The following is a 20,775-nucleotide window of genomic DNA, read 5'->3' on the forward strand; positions in this document are numbered from 1 at the left end:
TAAGGGCTATTTTTTTTGCACACACCAACAGGTATGGAAGACCCCCTAGGAGATGGTTAGCACAGAAAAAGAAAACTTTCTTTTCCCTAAGAATTCCCTTTCTGTATTAAACTACATATAGCCCATCACTTTGGAATGTTACCAAAGTTGATGGAAGAAAATTAAACATTATTAATGTAATTCTCTTGTTTTACAAAGTTTTTCTTATATGCCAGGCATAATACTGATATAGAATAGTGGAATTTTAATACTAAGGGTGGAAATATGGGGGTAGGGCATGAAAACATGGGGAATTCCAAGTTCCTTAAAAAGACATGGAAATATAAGGAATCGTCATTCTGAAATCTAGGTTTCTTCAGAGGTGAAACTTTAGTTTAAGAAAACGAGTGGCTCTTCAGTGATTCATAAAAATTCTATCTCAAAGAAATCTGTTTTGAAGTCTCTAAACTGACTTTATGCTCAAAAAATAAGTTATTGCTGAAGTTAAGACTAGAAATTCATATTTAAACTTGGAGGGACATTTTTTGCTCTAATGTGTATTTCAGAATCAGGTAGGAGAGCTTTGGGATAGAGAAGAGAAGAAGATAATGAGGTTGCTTTAACTCAATATTGCGTGAAATAAGTCAGTAGAGCCTGCGTGTATTAACAATGTTGTGATGAAAGCATGTATTATTCTAGTGAGAGCTGACAGTTCCAAGTAAAAATCAAAGGAGAAAACCCAGCAATACAAGTTCATTCCTTCATTGATATATTTATGTACTAACAATATTAGCTGGTACATCTAAAACAGGCAGAATGCTTCATAGGTAACCGTAGTAATAAGATTTGTAGGTAGCTTGTGTGGTTTTATTTTTTTATTTTTTATTGCGGTCTGGCCATGGGCCTAACTTCTGATACTTACTGTGGGTGGAGGCCGCTTGTGATCTTGCCTCCAGTCAGTGAGGCCATCTTTGCTCTGAAGCATGATCTTTCATTCCTGGAGGGTATGTGTGCCTTGGACACAGGAAGATTGTAAAGTGCCAGTGCTCTGAGTCTTAGAGCCAGTTAGAGGAGAAAAACTTTGAATCAGGCAACTGTTTTAGGCAACAACAGGGACCTAATGGATGAATCTCTGAATCAGGAAATGAAAATGCAAGTGCACTTTAAGACATCATTTTTGCAAGTAGAAGAGCATTCAGGGTAAAACAATTTTGAGAACACCTCCGTGGCATGGCATTGAGGGTACTAGAAATTTAAAAAAAAAAAAAAAATTGCAGAAGCTCCCGAAGGCTCGATAGGGAGAACCACGAGGATGAAAGACCTTTAGAAAGGCAGGTAGCTAAAATTAATTTGTTTTTACTAATGATCTCTGTATTTCAAAACACTGAGTTCTTTGAAAAGTCTCTGTATTTATTATTTTGGGGGAAAGGGAGAGGGAATTCCTTAATCAGCAAGGCTCATTATTAAACTCCCTCTCTCTCCCAGAGTCTGGGAGTGTGTGTGTTGGCCATGCTGAGTACTGCTCCCTCTTACTTATTGCTGCACAAAATCACATGAAGGTCACCAATTTAAAATGTACTCTCGACTTAACTGACGTGTATGCACTGTGAATGTGAATAAAATCCCTTAAAGTATGTAATAAGAGGGTAAATGTTTGCGTTTTAAAGTTTTGGGGCAACATGGACACTACTTATTGGAAGAAGTGCATGAAGAAGTTTGTTTCATGGGGTTCTATGCCTAGAAGTTTCTCAAATTCTTTTCTCATGCTGAATATCTGTGTGGATGAGTAATTAGATGATCTGCTTTGGAAAGGCTAATTAATTTAGCTGTTATGCAGAGACTGCTGCCACTGGTCTCCCCATCTGCCCGCTCGACAAGGGCACCTGGCACTCGGCATTGTCATTCTTCTGTGGCGGGTGACTCCCCAGGATGCCTGTGTCTGCAGAGAATGGTCCTAGGCCTCCTGGGGGAGCTGATCTGCTCGCCTTACAGACATACTAGGTCACCACCATGCTCATATTCTTAGGGCCCACTCAGAAATGGGGTAGGCCGATGATTCATTGAAACATTTGCTGAGAATTTTCAGTGTGACTCTCTGCCCCAAGGTATAAGTGACAGTAATCATCTGTCTAATTTCTTTTAGGCATTTGGTGACATCTTTGTAGGGAAAAATGCTGGGGGCTAGGCGTGTGCTGTTAATTGAAATAAAATTTATGCCTGAGCATTGGTTTATGTTGGGAGTTTGATTACTATTTTTATTCTATTCTGCAAGAAATGGAGGTGGAATTCTGCATATTCCAGAAAAGTTCTATCAGCAGTTTTCATATTGATTGGCATTAAAGTGGTTAGGAATGTGTGTCATCCTCGGAGACCTCAATAATTTCATGCATTATTTGTGACTACTTCCCTAGCAGTAGAGTTTGTAGTAACAGGGGATAGTGGATACGGAGGTACAAGTCTAACAAGTGAGATTTTAACTGAATATGTATTCAGTGCTGTTTTGCATTTTTGGAAAACATGCATGGCGGTATTTAAACTTAAGAGCAGTGGCATGATGGGCATGTTTTCCAATCTGCTTGAGCCTTAGTTTCCCCATGGAAGGTACATCAACAGTGCTCTAGCTGTGGGCCACAGGACTCCAAGGGGTCTGTGACCTTTACAGGCATCTATAAGTCAAACCTAATTTTATAAGAAGACTAAATTATTACTTCACCTTTCTCACTGTCCTTAGTCATGGGCATATACTGGTTTGCCAGAAGCTACTCATCCTGTGACATTGTAGCCTTTTGAATATAGACAGAGAAAGGAGAATCCAGATGTAATTTTTGTCAGCCAGATATTAAAGAGATTTGCAAATGTATAAAACAATGCCACTCTTCTTACTGATTTTTGTTTTAGAATCTATAGCTATATTCACAATTATATGGTGCTTACATTAACCTGTGATGGAATTACTATTATTCCCAATAAATTAGTATGTATTATCAAAATCTCAGTTTAATTGGGAATATGGTAAATGTTGATCGGGAGAACCCACAGAAACAAAAGTCTTTGCAGTCCTTGGTGATGGTTTTCAAAAATGTAAAGAGGTTTCAAATCCAAAAATTCTGAGAATCACTGATACCACAGAGAGGATGATGATACTCATGTCATGGCATTATTTGAGGTAGAAATGTTTCATGTGAAGTGTTGAGGGTAGTGCTTGATATAGTAAACGTTCACTAAATGTTAGCGATTAACTCTTCTCTTTTTAAGTTGAGGATGTGGTGATACAATGTATTGAAAAGGAAGAGGCAAGATAAGTCAGTCACATGTCTCCAAAAGAAGTGACCTGGATGAAACCATGACCCAAAGGGGCAGTAAAGTCTAATACCATTCCATTAAAAAGACTGAGAAATTTAGGGAATCACAGTGAAAACATGTTACAGAGATTCTTCATTGTTATAATATTTATGAGGAAAAACCTGTTTTCCCTGTATGACTTGTTGCTGAGATGTATGATCTTTAGAAAAATGAGTTTATTTTAAAAAATAGTAGACTGTATCTTCCCATTTAAAGGAGGTTCAATTTCAATCTTCTGATAAAATTATCACCTAGCTTTAATGGTTAAAATCCAGCTTTGAATGCAGTACTCTTGTGTTGTACTTACGATATCTTAGGGCACAGGTTTGCTTCGGTGTGCTATCTTTCTGACCTTGAGCTCTCTGTAAGTGGGACCATCTATTTATCTGTATTTCCCAGCACCCAAAAGAGTGCCAGGCAGAGAATGAATTCACATTGTTTGTTGAATGAATCAGAATTTTCGTCATCATTGGATTAGATGGCCACTTAGCAGAACATTCTGAATAAATTAAAAGAGATTGATGCATATATCAATCATACATAACTATTTACGTATTGAAATAATTTGAAATACTTTGGAATATAAGAGTTTAACCTAAGAACCGAAACTAACACAAAGTTAGGGTTATTTGGGGGATGCTACAGGATTCTTTAATACCACAGTATCTTTGGGTTTACAAAATGCCAAAAAGTTCTTTTTTTCTTTTTAAATACACGTGTGAGCATGCCTAGCCCTAATTTTTTGTTCTAGTTCTAATATTTTTGTTCTAGTTGATTATAATTTATTTTATTTCCTATTATTCTTTGTTTTTCTACAAAGTCAAGTAGAGATGACACAGATTATCTGGCAGTTTCATCAAAACACAGAGTACCTACTCTAAGGACAGTTTCACTGGTGTGCCTAATGCGTTGTTTGTATTGAGTAGTTGGGGGCAACGAGACTCCCAATGAGTAGACATAATTCTTCACACTTAGGCTGCAAGCTGGTGCTGCTCTTCCTCCAGGGCATCCTCAGGGGCGTCCCATCTGCCTGGTGGAGAGCAGGGCTGCTCACTGGTTTCATTCTCACTCATTCAGGGGGTGTGCCTGGGCCACCTTAGAGTTGCAATAGAACATTGATGTGTCTCTAGACAGACCTGCTTTCGACACTCATGTAACAGATGGGTCTGTGCTGCCCTTAAGTTTGTGGTCCCCACACATCACAGCTGAATACAGTCCTCCCTGCAAGCTGCTGATTGTTTCTCTGAGCATGCAGACCTCTCAGGTCTTCTCTGGACTTGACAAATGCCAACATCCTGTTGTCTTTATGGAGAACAGTCTTCCCATGGGCGGAAGCTGCATTTATGTCCGTGGTATGGGGAAGATCCAAGGTTCATATAAATACTTTTTGGTAGTGCTGTTTCTTATCTTGAGTTGAAATTATCTGGGACAATACTGACAGACTTCAGAAACCTGGGACTAATTCACCTTTTGGGTAAAACATTGAGTAAGGAAAGTAGTTCTGTTTCATCCCTGTTGGAGGGAAGAATTCTCTTTGCATTTAACTGAAAAGGAAGTGTTTGTGGATCTTTTTTGTTTCATTGTGTGTATATTCTTTATATCCTTCTTTTATGCCTGTTCTGTAAATAAGGATCCACAGCTCTCAATAAAATATCCCTGGGCATTTGTTTTGCAATCATGAAGTCAATACTCCCTTCATAATAAGCTACTGGCTTTGCTACAAACACAAAACAAAACAGTAATGCATTGCAAAAGCACAGTTGTCTGTTTCCAACAGATGAGCTAAAGTCCTCAAATAGGAGCAAGAGTGTATATGTATGTGACTGTGTTTAATTTGCCTTGGGTAGCATGCAAGTCAAGGATTCTTTCTTTATTTTTGAACAAAGCTGTTTTTAAGAACCCTGAATTTGCATGAAAAAGATGCTGGTCCCATTTGGTTTCCCCACATATATTGGGACCTTGGGAGTTTGAAGATATGGTTTGCCAAGGGACTGCTGAACCCAAGGGCAAATGAGATGACTATAGAAAAGGCAGACCCACTTATTTTTAATACTTTGACTAAGTTGATAATTTGAGCTGAGAAATGAGAACATCTAGAAATGCTGAGATTTTCACCATAGATACTTTCACCCATCTGATAACTCTGTCACTTCCTTAAATTTTTATCAAGAATGACAACCCTTTCATACAAAAATAAAATATAATTCCTACTAAAAACAAAAATCTTGCAAATACATGACACACCAACGTTACGACAGATTTGAGAGATAGAAAGTACCAAAACTTAAGAAAGTATTCTTTTTTTTGCTTTTTTTTTTTTTTTTGGCCTTGAAACGCTTTTCAAAGGAAATAGGATTCAGAAACTTATGGCATAAAATAGGTCAAAATTGGGATGTTTTGCTTACTGGGACTCAGATGGTACTGGTCTTGTCCTTCCTATACCATAGAAAACCCCCAGCTGTTACTTACAAGTCTTAGAGATGCCAGCTTTATGATATTATGTATATTGCATTTCTCGAATAAATGATTTAAATCAATTACAGAGCATTTTTTTTTGAAGATTTTATTTATTTATTTAACAGAGAGAGAGAGAGAGATCACAAGTAGGCAGAGAGGCAGGCAGAGAAAGAAGAGGAAGCAGGCTCTCTGCTCAGCAGAGAGCCTGATGTGGGGCTCGATTCCAGGACCCTGAGACTGTGACCTGAGCCAAAGGCAGAGGCTTAACCCATTGAGCCACCCAGGTGCACCCAGAGCATGGTTTTAAAGAGACAGTTGTACTTGCTATTCTCACGAATTCTGCCATTCACTAGCTCACTACTTTGAATCAGCATAGCTCTCAAGTAACTAGACTTAAGCAAGTTTACAACTTATATAAATAAGGAGCTCTAGGTTACAGGGCTCATTCTGGGGATTGTCATTTCTGTGACTCAGACTACACCGAGATTTCTCATGCGTGTGTTATACATTTCCACGTGGCTCTTTGAAGTTGGGTACATTTCTGGTCACATGGTGGTAGGTCAAACCTAAGCTGGTATTTCCAGGTTCTACATATTTATTTTGCTCTGTTTTACCAACTCAGATGGCTAACATGCTGCCACTTTGAAGATGAGCCTTTCACATGGGTTCACTCACTGTTTATTAAATGCCTAAAAATGGAATGTGTGGGCAGAATATAAAATTCATGACTTATGAACATTTTCCTTCTTAAAAACTAGGTAATGGCCAAATTTGTTAAATTTTTCTTTCAAATTGGGTTTTATAAGATTTCACATGAATCTATACTGTGTGAAAATTCCTAATAGTGTTATAAAGGCAAACTCTTTTGAGGATAAAATAGTGATGTTTCTAACCTTTAAGCTGTACGAGGACTCTTTTCATCATTTAGTAGGATGATTGTGCTAAGATAGACTTTGCTCTGTTTCTAGGAATGTCTTCTTTACGCTAAACTGCTCTTGTAAAAAATTAACATGCTGTTAACATACATATTCAATCTTGTGCTGAAGATTCAGCAATCAGGAATAATGAGTCCAGGAAATTTTCTAGACTATTATTCCATTTCTACTTCAGTATCTTCTAGGTTAATTTCTTGAAGTGTGGTCCTAAGATGCTGAGTGTTCCTGAGATCTTTCAAGAGGTCTGAATCTACAGAAAGAGAGACAGAGACACAGAAACACAGAGAGAGAGAGTGTATGTAGTCTCCTTTAATTGTTCTGAGCAGTCATTTCATAGTTTTCACTGTAGTAGCCTGACAAACCTTTTGTAAATTTATTTCCTAAGTGTTTTATGTTCTGACACTATTGTAAATGAATTAAAAAAAAATTTCCAGTTGTTTGACGCTAGTATGTAAAAACACAATTGCTTTTTGTGTATTGGCTTATATCTGTGACTTTGCTAAACCCACTTATTAGTCGTATAGCTGTTTTCATAATTTCCTTAGTATTCTCTATTTGAAAAGTTGTTATCTGTGAATAGAGACAGTTTTACTTTCTCTTTTTTGACATTCACATCTTTTCTTTGTCTTTGTCTTATTGAACTACATAGGAGTTTTGCCAGTCTCTGAACTTTATATAAATGGAATCATAAACTATACACTCTTTTCTGTTTGCTCTTTCCATCTTTCATTTGCTGTGGTACTCTCTGTGTTGTTGTGATCAGGTATACATGACTCCTTCTCAGTACTTTCTGGTATCCCATTGTATGATTATGTAGAAGTTTACCCATTCTGTTGTTCATCGGGTGCACATTTTTAGTTTAAGGTGATAACAAAGACTGCATCTACGAACATTCTAGTTCATGTTATTTACTGAATATACCTATGCACTTCTGTTGTGTATATACTGAGTTGAACTGCTCATAAAGTATAGGGTATGTTCTTTGGTTTCTTTGTCCCTGTATCTACCATGTGTTTATTTTTCATATTAAACCAAAAGTCAGTCTTATTCTTCTCTTTCAATTCTTTGCTCCTTTCATCTGCTCATTAAGATTTGGGTCAGAGAACACAGAGATTTCTTCGTTGCTCACCTGACAAAGAGGAGCATGACTTCATCTCTTCCTGGCTTCTTCCTCTTGACTTTGTTTCCCTCCCCCACAGGCTCTATGCATGGGGTCCTGCCCCGAGCTCCCAAAACTTGTTCTCCTCAGGGATCTCCTGGTTCTAGTTTTCTTCCTTCTAATGTGTCTCTGTAGGCACGAATTCAAAGAGAACTATTCCTACTAAAAAACTGACTTAACTGTAACCAAACTAAAGCACATGTCTTCTTGGCAGTCGTAGGCATTTCAAAGACCCAAGCCGTTAGGCCTGGAGAAATCCTCTCACTCAGCTGGGAATTTGGTTGCTCCCTTGCTGTTCGCTAATAGCCAAATAGCCAGTCCCATGTAGAGGGAAGGCTGAGGGATGAAATATCACACAAATGGTTTCACAACTTGATAACCACAGAAGGATTTGGGGGGAAATCTGTACTAATACTAAGATTGGAAGATTACTGGAAGGGTTCACTTACCACTACTTCATCTGTAACCTTTTTTCTTAAGAATCATTAGCTATCCAAAGTGTAGTATCTGTCACTTTACAAAACATTCTTAAGATTCTGGTGAATATTAAATTTTATTCTAATTGAAATCAGAATTACAATTATAAAGATACAAAATGGACCCTATTGTAAAATAAAGAATGCTAAAATAAATGCTTTTAAATTTTACATATTGTCTAAGCCCTGAAAAACAATAAGCAAATTTTTTATTTAGGATTTGTGAGATAAAGAAAACCTAAAGTTTGATCCTAATACAATTGATGCATACCAGCTGGGAGCTGAGCCTATCTGAGCCTCAGTTTCCAAATTTGTAAATGGGGATAATAAAGCCTATTACAGTGTTGTTGTCAGACATATATAAGAGCATGGTACTTTGATGTGGCAAGTCTGTAAGTGATTTTCGATTATAATCTCAAGAATTTCAATTCAAGATTCAAGCCTGTTTGCCTTTTAAAATTCACCATCAGTAAAGAACAACAAAAGAAATTAAAATAACTCTATGTAAGCAAAGTTGATCCAGAAAGGACCACTGAAATATTTTCACCACAGGAAAATTTGTTTCTAAATTATATATGTTCATGAACTTAAAGGGAAGCTTTTACTTAGCATTTAGGGTTTATTTGGCTTTTATAAAATCCAAGGCAAAAAAAAAATTCTCTTTCATGACACTCAATGAAAACAATGCACGAATGACTTTAAATATTTATAGAAAGTTTAGTGGAGGAAGTGAGCTAAACCAGGGAAGGAGTTCCTCTGGAGACCTCAAAAGAATGTTTCAAAGCCATGCCAGTGTACCTCTACCCTGAGAAGAATAGGCGGCTAACCACGTGCTTTTGTTTCCTCAGGGAGAAATTGGCTGTGGCCCGGCTGCAGCGAGAAGTTGCCCAAAGAGGAAGTGAGGGGGCCATGGTAAGTGCTGGCTGGTCTCTCCTGATCTTGTACCTCCCTTCCAAAGGTCTCTGGCTTGAAAGGCATTTTGTCTCCTTAAGGACATCTAAGGAAAATATTTACTTGCAGCAAACTTAAGGATGTATTGGTAAATAATGTGTTTTTTCCTAATGCAGTTTGGACAGTTCTGCCATTTGCAGACAGGGAGAGAGGGAGGGAGAGGGGAGAGGAAGGGTGGGATTAATTGAGAAAAAGAACTGTCTGGGCTTTGAAGAGGATGTTCAAACATTCAGATTAGTTATATGGCTTCATTTCCTAAAGACCCGGGCTTCCAGCTGTGAGCAGAGTGTCAGTAAATGAGCAATGTTGGGTTCTCAGCTAAGAACGGTTCAACATAGCTCTAGCCTCTCAGTTCTTTGAACTTAGAAACAAACAACCTAAGAGAAAATGAAGATGTTTGCTAATGTAATTGTCTTCTATGCTTTTCTTTCTCTGCACTATTGCAGTGTGTTTCTCCCTGTCCTTCTCAGCATGTGCCGTTCAGAAAATGGATGTTTCCTTGTGTTTTGAATTATACTAAAAATCAATATGGTTGTTTTGGTCCATAGCAACTTCATTTTATTGACTCTCTTTGCAAAAGTCTCTGCCTGCGTGCCGCTCTAACATCAGAGATGACTGTATGGGGTCCCAGGGTGTGGACGTGTGGATTTAACTGCTGCTGCTACCTCTGAGCAAAAAAAAAAAAGGACAGCAGATTTTTTTTTTTTTTTCACTTAAGACGAAACAGAGGCACAGGTGAAATTTTCAGCACAAGAATTATCTTTTTTAAAAAAGAGAAGTGACACATTTTCAGACCCTGCAGACTTCTTGTTTGATTTCATGAGAGCTAATTGACGAGCCATCCCCCGAAAAGAATAAGAAATTGGTAAAATATGCTGGCCTCGCACTTCTCTCAGGGAGGATAAAGGTGTGGAGCAAGAGCCTGAATGTTTAGTGGGCTCTGGAATGGTGCAGTGGCCTTTGAGCATGCTAAAATATTTAGGTGATCACACTGTTTGCAATTCTAGTGATCTTAATGCAGTGAGAATCTTAAATGTTCAAACAATAGGAAACAACTGCTCACAAGCATCTTTGAGCAACGAAACAGAAATAGGTTGGAGAAAATAAAACATTTAGTCACATAGTGAACTAAAAATGCCCAATCTGGATTTTGATGGCATTGGGATATGTGTATGGACTAGGCCATTCTGTGATGTTTTAGTCTTTTGTTTCAGGCTAGCTGCTGTTGTACATGGTGAATGTTAAGAAGTGACAACTTTTCTAGGCCTCACTTCATATATATATATATATATACATATATATATATATATATACATATATATATATATGTATTTCATCTTCAAAATGAGGAGGTTGGAATTTTATGATTCCATTAACTTAGTGGATCACGCCACTGAACATTTGTTATGTAAAGTTTTTATGATAGGGAGCTTTTCCTCATAATATCTAAATGCTATTTAAGCTCATAAGAACAGGCCTCTAAAGAATGTCTCTGACTGCCAATGAATGGATCTCAGCTGAAGTAATCTCAGGCATATAACTCTATAGTCTTTTAACAAGATAAAAAACCCCTTTAGAAACATTGTAATAATTGTTCAGCATCAGACAAACACAAGGACACAAAAAGATTACTCTCATTGCTCAAAATACAACTTCGGAAATGTTACCAGTATTTTCTTATTCTTACTTTAGTTATGGTAATGAAAAATCACACTTAACATGTTGATTGATTTAACAAGCATTCATTGGGCACCTACTCTGTGCCTCACACTGTCCTAGGCCCTGGGGAAACATCAGACAGGGAGGAGGGGGGACCAGGCAAAAACCCGAGAACTTACATTCTAGCGGTTGTGGAGACGAGACAGACATTGGAAGTATTTAGAGTGATAGATGGTGGAAACAGCTATGAAAAAACAAGATCAGGGTAGAAGAGACTGGGAGTTCTAGGGCATCACTATTTTAAATAGTGTTTCAAAGAAGTAAATCACTGGAAAGTTCGTATTTGAGCAAAACTTGAAGGAGGCAAAAGAGTGAACAGTGGTGATATCTGGGAGAGGATCATTCTAGTCTGAGAGGTCAGCATACAGAGGATTGGGGTGCCCGAGGAAAAGCCTGGAGACAGGCTGGCTGGAGGGTAGTTGGTGGGGAGAGGGTGAATAGTAAAAGATACAATCAGTGAAACGATGGAGGACAGAGGGGCAAGCCAGGGATCTCCGGCTCACGCTGGGAGTGATAGGAGCCATTGAAAGCAGTGACATGATGTGATTTACTACTATTCATAGAACTGTTTACCCCCTTCCATAATTTATCACATCTCAATTCCTTAGAGACACCATAAGCTCTGATTTTCATTAATGCCCTTTACTTTGTTTGTTTTCCCTCTTTCTCGGTGTTTTTCTCCTCTTTACTTACCTCTGAGTTTTCTACTTAATTACATGCTTCAGATTTTCTGCTCCTTGGATTCATTTATTTCTGAAGTCCTGATTCTTTCAGTATCTGGCAGTTCCTAAAGTCAGGCAGTTCTGTTCATCCTCTAAATTTGATTCTTGCTGTTAAAAGCCCAGAACTTTTGTCATTTCTATAGCAGAAGAGAAAAAGAGTTCATCACAAGCACATCACATTGTTAAAGACTACTATTTACAGTAATGTTTATTTTTATCCACAAGAAAGGGAGAATGGTATGGAAAGTTAAGTATTTTTGAAAAAAATGATATAGTTGAGGAAGGTATTGATTTTTAGAATATCAGTGAACATTTTGTAATCAGGGTCTTTAATGTAAAATGCAAATTTTAAAAATTTGACTTCGTGCAATCTCTTTACTTACAAGTTTTAAGATAGTATTCAAGGCACCATTTTTGAGAGGTTTATTTTTTTTAACACACTTTTTATTTTGCAATAATTTTAACCTTAAAGGAAGTTTCACATCTGTATCCCCTTGATCTGTTTTCTAATGTTAATGTCTTCCATAAGTATGGCATAGTTTTAACAACTAAGAGATTACCCTTGGCGTGTTGCTGTTAACCAAATTTCAGATTTTATTAGAATTTCACCAGTTTTCCCAATAATTTCCATTTTATGATCTAGGATTCAATCCAGAGTACCACACTTCATATAGAGAGATTGCTGTTTAATGGCTAGTTCATACAAATGTTGGGATAAAAAGACCGTGAGCTTGGGAGTGAGGCAGGTCTGGATTCAAAGTCCGTCTCTGCCAGTAGTAGCTATGTGGGCTTGGGCACATTACTAGTTTTTATCAGTTCTGCCCATTCTTTTGTTCTGTTGACCTAAGTATTTATTTGGAAAACCTTTCTTTCAGTAATTAGATATTTCATATTTGTTTTCCTTTGTTTTTGACTCTTTCATGAAATAACTCACTATTGTTTTTATACTTAACTTTTTATTATTTTTCAAAAACTACTGTAAAATCATTTTGTCTTCATTCTTGGAGATTCTGTTTTCTCTTGTACTCCCTAACACTGGTTCAGTTTACATATGAAATCTATTCTGTCCTTAAGACTTTAATGCCATCTTAAATTTGGCTATATAAAAAAGGGCTCATTCTACCCCAGGAATAAAAGATATTCATTATCATTATCTTTTAGAAAATATATAGTTTTTTTCTTTCTGTCAATCTTGGCATCATCTAGATGGAATTAAGTTAGTGTGAGGTAAGGATCAAAAGGAATATTTTCCCCAAATCATTTATTAAATAGTCTAAACTTTACTGTTACCTTTACTGTATTCCAAATACCCATATTAATCTGCATGAGTTACTGGACTGCTTATACTTTTCCATTAACTGTTATTGATTCTTACAAGATTCTAAATTGTTTTAGTTACTAGAAATTGATAGTTTACTTAACATTTTGTAGGCTAGATTCCTTGTGATTATACTTTTTCCTCCAAACTTGCAAAGACAATTTTACTTATGAATAACAATAAGAATTTATGAGTTAAAATATGTGTTTAGATTTTAAAAAATAGTAAAGAGCGTTTTATATGTATCTACCACACAACAAAATATTGTAGTGAGACCATTTCAAAATGACAAGGAAACTGGCTTAAGTATATTTGCTGTTTTCTTAAGCTGATATTAAATTTTTAGAAGAATATCACTTGTGCCACTGTTTAACTTTTTTTTTTAATCAAAGAGATATTAATGTCTACAGAACACTAATACTCTTCCAGACATAATTTTTAAAATGCTTTGGCTAATTATGCAAAATCTTAGATATGGTTCCTTTTCGTCTCACTGGGTAATTTCTACTTGGGAAAAATAAAACTATTAATTCTTGATTTCTCATCTCAAGGTACTAGGAAAGGAAACAGAGGAAGCCCATTTGCCCTGTTTTAAGATTCCCTTTTTTTCTGCCTCGAGATATTCAGACATTGCCTCGATGTTACCATACTGATGGTTAGCTAAATTCAATCATACCCTCCCTTTTTTTCCTCACAATGATCTTCCAAGGAATAATGGGATTGAGATATTGGCAGAATAGGAATTTGAAGAAAAAACAGAAGAGTTTGAGAAAGTAGGAAGATCAGAATCCTTGGACCCACTGTGACATCCTTCCTGGAGGACAAGGCAAACTCATGGCCCCAGAAGCCCTCACTACATCTTGCTTATTCAGAGCCACAGTGTGGATAGCCAGCTATGGTGCTGACACTGGATTTGGGGGGTTGGAGATACAAACTTGGGGAATAACACGTATAGAACCTTCACCTCTGTAGTGCAGTGTTCAATACCTATTAATTAAACAAGAAGAGGTCATTCCTCTTAACTTAAGAGACACATGAAAACAGGAACATTGCACGCAGTCCAGGTTAACATAGCCTTGGTGAACTATCATGGTTTTGCTTAGTGTGCCCTTCTTGACATTGCTGAAGAGCTGTATAGATAACTGTAGAGTCTGGACTCTGATAGAAGACTTCCAAGAAGGGGAATTCAGAGTTTGGAAGCCCAGGACTAAGGGAGCATAGAGTCATTGTCTCTAGGAATGCCAATTCTTACTATTAGTTTTCTTGGGGTTAGGATATGGTTTTGATAAAAGTTTGTTGTTCACAGTAGTCCAGTAGGTCATACATCTGATTTTTCATCTGGAGTCAAAGGTAGGGGGTTAGGTTGGGACTGAAGTGAATTAAGTGCTTCTTTTTCCTTTTTTTTTTTTTTAAAGATTTTATTTATCTATCTGACAGAGAGACAGAGATCACAAGAAGGCAGAGAGGCAGGCAGAGAGAGAGAGAGAGGGAGAAGCAGGCTCCCTGCTGAGCGGAGAGCCCGATGTGGGGCTCGATCCCAGGACCCCGAGATCATGACCTGAGCCGAAGGCAGAGGCTTAACCCGCTGAGCCACCCAGGTGCCCCTTCTTTTTCCTTTTTAAAAAGATACAGTTAACATAAAATATTTTATTAGTTTATGATGCACAACACATGATATGGGTGTATATACAGTGAATTGTTACCACAGTAAGTCTAGTTAACATCCATCACTATTCATAGTTCTAAATTTTTTTCTTTTGATGAGAATTGTTAAGATTCTCTTAACAACTTGAAAATATAAAATAAAGTATTCTTAACTATAGTAATCATGCTATATATTCTAAGGATTTTTTTATTTTATAATTGGAAATTTGTACCTTTGACCACCTTCATCCATTTCGCTCATCCCCACCTCTGGCACCTGCTAGTCTGTTTTCTGTATCTATGATTTTATTTCATTTTTTTTTAAAGATTTCACAAATAAGGTCATATGGTATTTGTCTTTCTCTGTCTGACTTATTTCACTTAGTGTATTGCTTTCAAGGTCCATCCATATTGTTGCAAATGGCAAGATTTCCTTCTTTTCATGGTTGAATAATATTCCACTATATAAATATATATGCTCCATTTTCCTTTATCCTTTCCTCTGTTTTTGGACACTGAGGTTGTTTGCATAACTTGGCTGTTCTAAATAATGCTGCAGTGAACACGGGGGTACAAATATCTCTTCAAGATAGTATTTTTTTCCTCTGAATAAGTACCCAGAAGTGAAATTGCTGGATCATATGGTACTTCTATTCTTAATTTTTTGAAAAACCTCTATATAGTGGCTACACCAGTTTACGTTCCCACCAACAACACACAAGAGCTTCCTTTTCTCCACATCATGGATGATTTTTGTGTCTTGTGTATAATAGTTGTTCTAATACTGTTGTGTTATTGTGAGGTGGTATCTCATTATGGTTTGGGTTTGTACTTCCTGGATGAAAGTGAAGTTGAGCACCATTTCTGAGGCTATTGTGTATCCCCTATATGTCTTCTCTGTAAAAAAATCTTTATTCAGCTCCTCTGCCCATTTTTTAATTGAATTGTTTTTTATTATTGAACTGTTTGAGTTCTTCATATGTTTTGGATATTAACCCTTCATCAGGTAAATAATTTTCAAATACTATTTTTCCATTCAACTATAATTTTTTTTTTTTTTAATTTCTCTTTCTGGTCACCATTAGTATGTTGAAGTATAAGTGCTTTTTGAAAAACTGTGTTTTTAGCAGTATGGAAAGCTTGGACTTGTCTCTTGCGTTAATATGTTGATGTTAGAAGCAATCATTTCAGTTGAGTTTTAAGTATCATCCAAAGAAGAGAAACATCTGGGATGACACATCATTCACAGTACTTATCATTGGCTGAAATATATCCACATTATATATCTGGAAAAAGAGCCAGAACTTTTTTTTTTTTTTTTCCTTATAAAAGCCAACTTAGAAAGACATACCTACTTGGCTTTTAATTTACTAAGATTTTAAAATGGTAGGTGTTAAACTTCAGGACATATTTCTGTATATAAACTAAATTTTGGAAATAGGCCCTGCATATTATTTTGTCCATTTATTTTGCCAACATATCCAGCAGAGAATATAATGAGGTCCTTACTTGCATGCAATGTAAAAAGAAATCAAATACTTGTTATACAAATATATCAGTGTCCTACTTTTCACGATCCCTTTTCAGCCAGTAGTATCAGAAATCAATAACAAAAAGTCTTTTGGACAACTCTGAAAATTAAAATATAATATTTTAAGTAATTCATTTTTTAAAGTTTTTATTTATTTATCTGACAGTGAGAGAGAGATCACAGTAGACAGAGAAGCAGGCTCTCTCCCCGCTGAGCAGAGAGCCTGATCTACAAGGGGCTCGATCCCAGGACCCTGAGATCATGACCCGAGCAGAAGGCAGAGGCTTAACCCACTGAGCCACCCAGGTGCCCCTTAAGTTATTTATTTATTTATTTAAGATTTTATTTATTCAGGGGCGCCTGGGTGGCTCAGTGGGTTAAGCCGCTGCCTTCGGCTAGGGTCATGATCTCAGGGTCCTGGGATAGAGCCCCGCATCGGGCTCTCTGCTCAGCGGGGAGCCTGCTTCCTCCTCTCTCTGCCTGCCTCTCTGCCTACTTGTAATCTCTGTCTGTTAAATAAATAAATAAAATCTTTAAAAAAAAAAAAAGATTTTATTTATTCATTTGACAGACAGATCACAAGTAGGCAGAGAGGCAGGCAGAGAAAGAGGAGGAAGCAGGCCCCCTGCCGAGCAGAGAGCCCAATGCGGGGCTCGATCCCAGGACCCTGGGATCATGACCCGAGCCAAAGGCAGAGGCTTTAACCCACTGAGCCACCCAGGCGCCACAAGTAATTTATTTTTAAATTAAAAGCGAACTTAGAAATATTTAAACTTAGTGACAATGAAAGCAGTACTTTTGAGATGTAATTAAATTAATACTTAGAGTGAAATGTATTAAATGTATTAAATGAAATGCATGGAATTGGCAAAGAATAGATTTAAAATTGATTAATCATCCAATCAAATAGTAATAAGGAAAAATAAAATGTACCTAAATAAAGAAGAAAGAAAGAATGAAATAGCAACGAGTGAAGTACAAAATGAAGAAATAGCATAAAATTGCCAGCAATACTAATTTCTCTATTTACAGATAAAAATGATAAGATCATTGGACCATGTAAACACTGGGTATTTGATATTGCATTATTAATATTTAGATATACTCTCATTATTATGGTTGTGTGTTTTGAGTCCTTACTATTTAGAGATATATGCAGGAATATTTACCAGTAAAATGACTAGGTTTTTCTAGGTTTCTGTGATGTCTAGCTTTACTTAAAAATAATACTGAAAGAGAGAATTTAGTCATTTAGAGGAAAAAAAATTGGCCATATTTTGTAACTATAGAAGTTGAGGATTTATTATCTTTCTTCTTACTTTTATAAATCTTAAAAATATTTTATTTAAAGTTTCAAAATATCTTCACCCTAAAAGGCTATCAGGCTTTGATGATTTTACAGAATTCAGCCAAACTTTAGTGAAGGAGATACCGTTTTACACAGATTGGTGCTGAAAAAGAAAATGAGAGAACTACCCCAGGTCTTTGTTTAAAAATAAGCTTTTCTTTCTAGAACAGTTAAATGTTTCAAAAAAAAAAAATTGAGGAGATAATATGGAGAGTTCCCATATGTCCCATACAGTTTCTCCAACTCTTAACATCTTACATTACTGTGATACATTTGTCACAATTAGTGAACCGATATTGGTACATTACTATTAACTAAACTCCACAATTATTCAGATTTCTCTAGTTACACCTTATGTCCTTTTTCTCTTTCAGAATCCCAGCCAGCATATACAATACATTCAGCTGCATGTCTCCTAAAGTTCTTTTTGGTTGTGATAGACTCCTTGCTTTTGATGAACTTGGCAGTTTTGAATACTAGTTAGGGAATTTTAGGGATTTGTCTCATTGAGATTTGTCTGATTTTTTTTTAATGACTTATTTTTGAAAGGTAGACCACAAATTAAAGTGTCATCTTCACCCCTTCATATCCAGGTTACACATTATCAATATAACTTACGACTGTTGAGGTATATGGTTGACATCGTTGAGGTAGGGTTTGCCAGGTTTCCACCATGAAGTTTCTCTGCACCCACCACTTTCCATGCTCTACTCTCTGGAAGGAAGTCATAATGCATAGCCCATACTTTTGGATTGTTGACTTGGTTCCACCTCCTTGAGGGTGAAGTAGCTACATAAATTATTTTGGATTCTTCTGCATGGCATTTTTGGCTCTTCTTCCCCATTATTTTCAGCCAGGTACCTATATTATGAATATATTGATGTTTACTTTATATAATGGCTTATCAACCAATATAAACTATTTTACTGCTGAAATTGTTTAAGCTTGGGGCATTAGGAACTACTTCCATTGGCTCCTATGCCCATTGACACAGTGCTATCATTGTTTTTGTTGGTTCATTATTTCTTCTCTTTTTTTCCCCAGTTTTAGTGAGATGCAATTGACATACAGCATTGTATAAGTTTGGGATATACAGCATAATGACTTGACTTACATGTACTATGAAATGATGACCACAGTAGGTTCAGTTAACATCCATCACCACATACAGAAATATTTTTTTCTTTGTGATGAAAACTCTTAGGATCTACTCTTAACAACTTATATATATTATATAGCAATAGTAACTACAGTTATCACGTTATACGTTTTTCTCCAGTACTTATTTCTCTTATAACTGGAAGTTTGTGCCTTTGACCACGTTCATCCCATTTTACCCTTGCTGCCATAATCACAAATCTCATCTTTTATTCTTTGAGTTATTTTTTAAAATTTTGATTCCACATATAAGTGAGATCATGTAATATTTGTCTTTCTTTGTTTGACATAACTTTAATTAGCATAATGCTCTCAAGGTCCATCTATTGCTATAAGGGGCAAGATTTCATTTTGTTGAATTCATTATGCATATAATGAATTATATTATTATTATTAAATATTCTATATAATATGTAATACATTATATATTATATATTATTATTACATATTACATATTATATATTATGTATGTAATGAATTCAACAAATTATATATACATATGTATGCTGCACTTTCTTTATCCATTCATCCATCAGTGAACACTTAGGTTGTTTCTGTGTCTTGGCTATTATAAATAGTGCTGCTATGAACATGGAAGTACACATATGTCTTTGACATAGTGATTTCACTTCTTTTATATATATTCCAAGAAGTGAAACTGATAGATCATATGATAGTTATATTTTTAATTTTTTTGAGGAAACTCCATGCTGTTTTTCATAGTGGCCACACCAGTGCACATTCCCACCAACAGTGCATGAGAGTTTCCTTTCCTCTGCATCCTCACCAGCATTGTTGTCTTTGTCTTTTCAATGCTAACCATTCTAACAGGCATGAGGTGGTACCTCTACTGTTTTCATTTGCGTTTCCCTAATGATTCATTATGTTGAACATCTTTTCATGTACCTGTGGACTACTTATATATCTACTTTGGCAAAATGTCTGTTCAGGTCCTTTGCCCATTTTTTAAATTTTAATTTTTTTCCTCTTGAGTTTTATGAGTTGCCTATATATTTTGAATATTAACCCCTTATCAAATATGTGATTTGCAAATATTTTTAATCATTGTATGTATTGTCTTTTTCATTTTTTTTTGGTTGTTCCTTTTGCAATGTAGAAAATTTTGAGTTTATCATAGTCTCATTTCTTTATTTTTCATTTTGTTGTTTGTGCTTTAGGTGCCATATGAAGACAATTGTCAAGAGTCATATCAAGGAGCTTTTTTTTTTTATGTGTTCTTTGGGTAGTATTGTGGTTTCAGGTCTTATATTTCAGCCTTTAATTCATTTCATGTTAATTTTTGTGAGTAGGAAAGATAGGGGTCTAGTTTGATTCTTTTGCATGTGAATATCTGATTTACCAGCACTGTTACTGAAGAAACTGTCTTTTTTCCATTGAGTATTTTGGCTCCTTTATAAAATTAGTTGACTATATGGGCTTAGGTTTATTCGTGTTCAATTCTGTTTCATCAATCTATGTGTCTGTCTGTATGCCAATATCATACTGTTTTAACCACTATGACCTTATGATATAGCTTGATGTCTCGCACTTTGTTCTTCATTTTCAGGTTTGCTTTGGTTATTTAGGTTTGTTTGTTTGTTTTGGTTCCATATAAATTTTAGGATCGTTTTTTCTATTTTAAAAGATGCCATTGGAATCTTTATAAGGATTGCATTAAACTACAAGTGGGTTTTGGAAATATTATCATTTTAACAATAATAATTCTTCAAATTTATGAACACAGGACACCTTTTATCCCCCCCGCCCTCGTTCCTTCCTTTGTTCCTTCCTTTTTCCTTAGCACTTTCTTAATTTCTGCCATTGCAAGATGCTTTGGTCTCATCTTGTATATTTCCTGCCACAGTGTTAGAATCAGCCATTTCCCTAAGGAGCATTGTTTCCTTTTATGACAAAGGTATTTAAAAATCAAGATACAAGTGGTAGGTACCAACTCACTTTTATGACGCCTTTTTTTTAAAGTGGTATTTATTCTAGGAATGCAAAGATTGCTTAACATCAGAAAAGGGATTAATGCA

The 20,775-nt window shown here is 36.1% G+C and overlaps 1 protein-coding gene across 1 annotated transcript in view; it reads left to right on the forward strand.

Annotated features, from left to right (window-relative positions):
* The window catches only part of LOC111140922 (NCK associated protein 5), a 784,669-nt gene that overhangs the window by 296,363 nt on the left and 467,531 nt on the right, over positions 1-20,775 (forward strand). The window contains exon 3 of the mRNA XM_022493188.1: positions 9,197-9,260. Within this exon, the coding sequence (XP_022348896.1) occupies positions 9,197-9,260 (64 nt within the window). The remainder of the gene's footprint in view (positions 1-9,196; positions 9,261-20,775) is intronic.

Source organism: Enhydra lutris, unplaced genomic scaffold (assembly GCF_002288905.1).
Source record: "Enhydra lutris kenyoni isolate GAN:26980312 unplaced genomic scaffold, ASM228890v2 scaffoldscaffold1, whole genome shotgun sequence".
Lineage (NCBI taxonomy): Eukaryota > Metazoa > Chordata > Mammalia > Carnivora > Mustelidae > Enhydra > Enhydra lutris.